General features: G+C 42.0%; 1 protein-coding gene across 1 annotated transcript in view; it reads left to right on the plus strand.

Annotated features, from left to right (window-relative positions):
• CNGB1 (cyclic nucleotide gated channel subunit beta 1) overlaps nt 1-5,782 on the plus strand; it is a 38,536-nt gene extending 32,754 nt beyond the window's left edge. Inside the window, exons 15-18 of the mRNA XM_029911784.1 lie at nt 201-319; nt 2,359-2,505; nt 4,945-5,140; nt 5,576-5,782. Coding sequence (XP_029767644.1) covers nt 201-319; nt 2,359-2,505; nt 4,945-5,140; nt 5,576-5,782 — 669 coding nt within the window. The remainder of the gene's footprint in view (nt 1-200; nt 320-2,358; nt 2,506-4,944; nt 5,141-5,575) is intronic.
• Nucleotides 5,783-6,178: the final 396 nt, after the last annotated feature.

Raw genomic sequence — 6,178 nt, forward strand, 5'->3', positions numbered from 1 at the left:
ATGATAAAACCTATTCCCGTTTTGGAACCTCCAACATTCAAGACCAGCAAGTGGAAAGTGATGAAAAGATCTTTATGAGACAGAATTTTCTTGGAGCATCAGGGTCGCTGTACATTTTCCATACGTTTTCTTCCCCTCTTTCTGGGTTCCAGCAGGATGACCAATGCACACCCCACAAGTTGTTCTAATCTTTGTTTCAGGGGGAAATTGGCCGAGAGATGTACATTATACAAGTTGGACAGGTGCAGGTGCTTGGAGGACCTGATGGCAAAACTGTGCTTGTGACACTGAAAGCTGGATCAGTGTTTGGAGAAATAAGGTCAGAGAGAGGATCGATGGGGAATTGGGAGAATAAAGTGTAAGACTAAGACTAAGATTAGAAGGAAATTGGGGAAATAAGGCAGAGGTGGAGAAAAATAAAATTTGGAAATAAGATCTGGAAAGGAGGATCCATTGCTAGGACCTGTTTGCTGTTATAATGAAAAGGGGTCCCAATTTAACACCGAGATCTGTTAACACAAATACATTCCATTTTTTAATTTTAAACTTTCGAACTGTCATTGTCTCCCTGACTCCATTCTCTGTAAGTCTACACAGTCTGAACTGACTTGGTTGTCTAGTGATAGTTGCAAAGGCAACTCTCTTGGGGAAGAGAAAAAGGGAAAAAGAGAATGGCATATATTGGTCATCAACAACCATCCTGGCTGATTAAACAGCATTGACAAGAGTCCTCTGCAGTGCTTCTCAGCTGAAAAGATGGCTGACCACAATATGGTCAGAAATAGATAAAAATGGGGATACCACAGGCCTGCAACAAGGATATTGAGGGTCCCCCTGGATAAAAACAAATCACTCAATCAACTGTATAGTGGATAAATAGAGAAAACTGACTATTCCAACGTGGATCACCCCTTTCCAATACGAGCAGAGTGAAAAGAAATCATTGCAAGCTTCCTGTTCTAGGCCATTGGCCCTGTGCTGATATGGCTTCAGGTAGGGAATCCACGGGAGTGAGAATGGGTGAAATCAAAGCACAGTGAAAACGGCTCATCGTTATCAGGAAGAGAACATATTTCTAATGAGTTAGGCTGGCTGTTCAGGTCATCTGACCCCAAAGCAGAAACAAGAGCTTGAGATACAAACATGAAAACAAAATATTATAGTTTAAAAAAACCTGTGCATCCCTACTGGCCATGATCGACATACTCCGCAGTGGTAATAAAGAAGGGTGGAACTAAAATGCTGACCTGGTTATCTTACATAAAGTTTCAGAGGGGTAGCCATGTTAGTCTGGATCTGTAAAAAGCAACAGAGAGTCCTGTGGCACCTTTAAGACTAACAGATGTATTGGAGCATAAGCTTTCGTGGGTGAATACCCACTTCGTCAGATGCATGTAATGGAAATTTCCAGAGGCAGGTATAAATATGCAGGCAAAAGGCAGTCTGGAGATAACGAGGTTAGTTCAATCAGGGAGGATGAGGCCCTCTGCTAGCAGTTGAGGTGTGAACACCAAGGGAGGAGAAACTGCTTTTGTAGTTGGCTAGCCATTCACAGTCTTTGTTTAATCCTGATCTGATGGTGTCAAATTTGCAAATGAACTGGAGCTCAGCAGTTTCTCTTTGGAGTCTGGTCCTGAAGTTTTTTTGTTGTAAGATGGCTACCTTTACATCTGCTATTGTGTGGCCAGGGAGGTTGAAGTGTTCTCCTACAGGTTTTTGTATATTGCCATTCCTGATATCTGACTTGTGTCCAGATAAATTTATCCGGATAAATTTACCTCACCCTCCCTGATTGAACTAACCTCGTTATCTCCAGACTGATTCTTGCCTGCATATTTATACCTGCCTCTGGAAATTTCCATTGCATGCGTCTGACGAAGTGGGTATTCACCCACGAAAGCTTATGCTCCAATACATCTGTTAATCTTAAAGGTGCCACAGGACTCTCTGTTGCTACATAAAGTTGGTTACTATGGTAGTATGTAAACGAAAGTCACTACTATTGTTAATATCCAACACTTGTACATAGCTGCCCAGAGTGCAGAAGTGATTTGTAACACACTGGTGGTCGGTACTTTTCTGTCTATATTAAGCTAGTTTTAAAGAGCAATATTATAAAATAACTACAATGAAATCATTTTTATGTAGTGACTTTCATACCAATGTATCACCAAAACACTTAAAATATTAGATGCGTAAAATGTCATGGTTGGCAAAAGTTGAGCTCCAAGTACACTGGCAACACATCTCCTGCAGCAAACTCTGCTATCAAACCATGTGAAAGCTCAGATTTTAAATGGTAAAAACTGTATTGGCCTTACATACAATAGTTTTAACATCTCTTGGTATTTTAATTAGCTTGTTGGCAGTGGGAGGTGGAAATCGTCGCACAGCAAATGTTGTGGCTCATGGATTTACTAACCTTTTCATCTTGGAGAAGAAGGACTTGAATGAAATATTGGTGCATTATCCAGAATCTCAGAAGCTGCTGCGTAAGAAGGCTAAGTGAGTGACAGGATGTTGCTAAAATGTCATTTATCATAAACATGCAGATACAGCACAATTTTCAAACTCTGAAAGAACAGGTGATCTTTGGGGTTGCACACTGGAGAAATTACACCCAACGCATTAAGGGAAAATTTTCAGTGCTAAGCACATCAGATCTAAGTACATGGATCTTCTTTTTGGGCCTCAGTTACATCAGTTCTCATAAACGAAGCAGACTTGAGCCTGATCAGGACTTGGGTAGAGATAAAAAACGTAGGTGCTCCAGGAATCGTTGATGTTTCAGCAGACGGTCCTCTTCCCTATGAATTAGCAGCATTGAGCTAATGGCGGTGCCGTTGGAATTGCGGTTCTGCAGATGGGATGTTACACTGAGGTCCTAATAATTTGTGGTCATTTTAAAACTTCCATGGCACTTTTCACAAGAAAATGTAATTTATCTGCCTTGATCAAATTGCAATGTAAGGGCCAAACTGTGACACTGGCTGAAGCAGGAACTTTAGGAATCACTTTGCTCTCCTACATATACAGCCCAAATCACAAGTAGCAACACAGAGGGTGAGCAGCCTCTACTTCTTGTTTCACACTTATGATACTGGGGAGTGAGCAGCGCCTTGGCTCCCCCCACTCATGCACCAGCCAGTACAGCTGAGCCAACGTGTCAAGGCAAGTAATCTGAACTAGGTATAGAGGTGAAGCAGATTATCCCCACGTCCTCTTGGAGCAAGAGCCGGGAGCTAGCCTTTGACTCTCGGAATCACACACTGGTTCCCGTTCCGCTCGTGAGCAGTGTAACTATCTTTCCTTGGGGATGGTGTCACAACTGAGTCTTAAGTAATTACATTCTGACTACTAAAAATCCCAGCTGTAGTTAAAGATGTATTTCTTCATCAGTTTTGCTGAGGAGAGTGCTATTAATTTCCTTTCCTAATTTATTGCTGTTTTCATCCTAGGCGTGTCAGGATATCATTTGCACTTCAGGAATGGAATAGACTAATTAGGGCATCTAGTTTATCCCTCTGGCATTGCAGAATTGTTCCCTGTTTACTTGTGTTTTGTATTGTCTACGTTTAAATGTGTGGAGCAATGGGGCTGCTGTGAAAAATTATTCCTTGATATTCAGCCTAAATTTTCCCTTCTAGTAATTTAATCTCAATAATTAATTTTCATTCTATTCAACACAGCAGCACAGAGGTTTGGAATTCTACTACTACCTAGCTGCCATGCTAGAATGTTAGAAGTAGACCGAGGGACATGGGTAGGTGGGCAACGTGCAAGTGACATGGACATATGTACATGCTAATGTAGCTATAACACGGCTCTGAAATGTATGTATTTGTGCATGCACATTTACAATTGGCTTCTGCAGAGAATGATGCATGCGACTAAATTTGTTTTCTGCACACATTTGTACCAGTCAAACTTTATCACTCGAATGCACACAGGAACCGTGAATGCAACATGGGAACAAACACAACCAAAGCAGACTCATCGAATCATAGACCCACAGGGTTAGAAGGGACAGCCAGGATCATCTACTCTCACCCCCTGCCAAGATGCAGGATTTGTTGTGTCTAAACCATCCAAGGCAGGTGGCTCTCCAGCCTCTTTTTGAAAACCTCCAGTGAAGGAGATTCCATGACTTCCCTAGGCAGTTTGTTCCATTGTCCTGGTGTTTTTACAGTTAGGAAGTTTTTCCTGAGATGTAAACCAAATCTGTCATGCTGCAGTTTGAAGCCTTTTGTCCTGCCCTCTGTGACATGAGAGAACAATTTTTTCCATCTTTTTTATGGCAGCCTTTCAAGGATTTGAAGACCCTTATCATATCTCCCCTTAATTTCCTCTTTTCCAAACTAAACACACCCAGTTCCTTCAGCCTTTGCTCACGTGGCTGCACTCCATCCCTTTGATTATCTTTGTCACTCACCTGTGGATCCTTTCCAGTTTCTCTACGTCCTTTCTATACATTGGTGACCAAAATTGGACACCGTACTCCAGCTGAGGCCTAACCAGCGCCAAGTAGAGCAGTATTATCACCTCCTGTGACTTGCATGCTGTGTCTCTGTTAATGCAACCCAAAATTGCATTTGCTTTTTTTTGCAACAGCATCACATTGCTGACTCATGTTGAGGTTGTGATCCACCACAGCTCCCAGCTCCCACACCAGTTATTCCCCATTCTGGATTTGTGCATTTGGTTTTTCTTCCCTAAATGTAGCACCTTACATTTGTCTTTGTTGAATTTCATTTTCATACTCTTAAAAATTTGAACAAAAGATTCACAGGAATTTTTTCCCCACAATTTTCCCAGCTCTACTCTGCAACAAAGTCTAATGTGTTGAGAGTGCCGTTAACAGCTGCAAAACTTGAACTGTCTGTGTTAGAAAATTAATCCAATATTGCATGTCTCTGGACAAAATTAGTCTCTTTCTTATTCTAGGAAAATGCTGAAAAACAACAGTAAACCCAAAGAAGAAAAAGGCATGCCAAAAGATGTGCTTATCATTCCTCCAAGACCTGGGACACCTAAACTCTTTCAAGCTGCCCTGGTTGCTGCAGGAAAGATGGGAGGCAAAGGAAAACTTGCCCATATCAGATGGAAATTGCGAGAGCTGAAAGCGATGCAAGCTATGCAGGTAAGGACAAAGGATTGGAGTTTTTGTTCTTTCATTCACAATGAAACTATCATCTTGCAACACTGTTCATGGAGACAACAAGAAACAGCAGAGAGTCTATATTTCAGCTGAACAATAATGAACCATTGGTTGATCACAATCTACATGCTCATTCTTTCTTTCACTTTTCTGCTCGGACTATCTACAAGGGTGCCAATTGGTGGCAATCATGGACAGAAATTTGTCCATAAGGAAATCAGCGGAGATAACCAACTCATTTCATATGAAGTCAGACTAAGTTTGAGAGCAATATGGAATAAATGGAAAAGCTTGAAATTCTCCTTTCTCTCTCTGCCAGACATATTAATTCATGTTACTAATACTGTGGTAGTGCCTCAGGGTCCCACTCATGGATTAGGGCCTCATCACTTTTACTTTGTTTTATTTGTGTTCCAGGAGTCCAGTTCCACTCCAGTTCTGCTGAAATTACCAGTCCGCCATGATTCATCTAGAGCCTCCTGCAAATCAGGTGACCATCCTGACGAGGAGGATATCATCTCAAAGTCTTCAGATAATTCAGTCTTTATTCGCATGAGTCCTGCCCCACAAAGCAGCGAACAGATCCTTTCTGTGGAGGTTTCAGACAAGGAAGAAAAGAAATGAAAAGCAAACAACCCGCTGTCCCTCTTAGAAAGCCACTGCCATGAGTTTCAGCCAGACAACTGCATCCTATAGAAGCTTTTACTGGCTACCGATTTCTGTTCAATGGGTTTAAGCGTCGCTCACGAAGCCACCTTGATATGCTGTGCCTTTCTTGGGTACTTAGACCCCAAGGCTGCTGTTGATAAGGCTCTTTGCCATAGGGCCCAGAACTGTACAAAGCTTCTCAACATTTATTGAACTCCTTTATAAACATTCCCACTAAATACCCGGCCAACCCTCCTGCCTCCAAATCCAGCCTTACAGTGAAGGGAGCCTGGCAGTAATGAATACTGGCTTTTTCCAGTTCTGAATGGTTAGTGTCCGTTTGCATCAGAGATTCGTGCAGCCCCTTCTGAA

This window comes from Terrapene carolina, unplaced genomic scaffold (genome assembly GCF_002925995.2).
Source record: "Terrapene carolina triunguis isolate 2854851 unplaced genomic scaffold, T_m_triunguis-2.0 Scaffold130, whole genome shotgun sequence".
NCBI classification, from domain to species: Eukaryota; Metazoa; Chordata; order Testudines; family Emydidae; genus Terrapene; species Terrapene triunguis.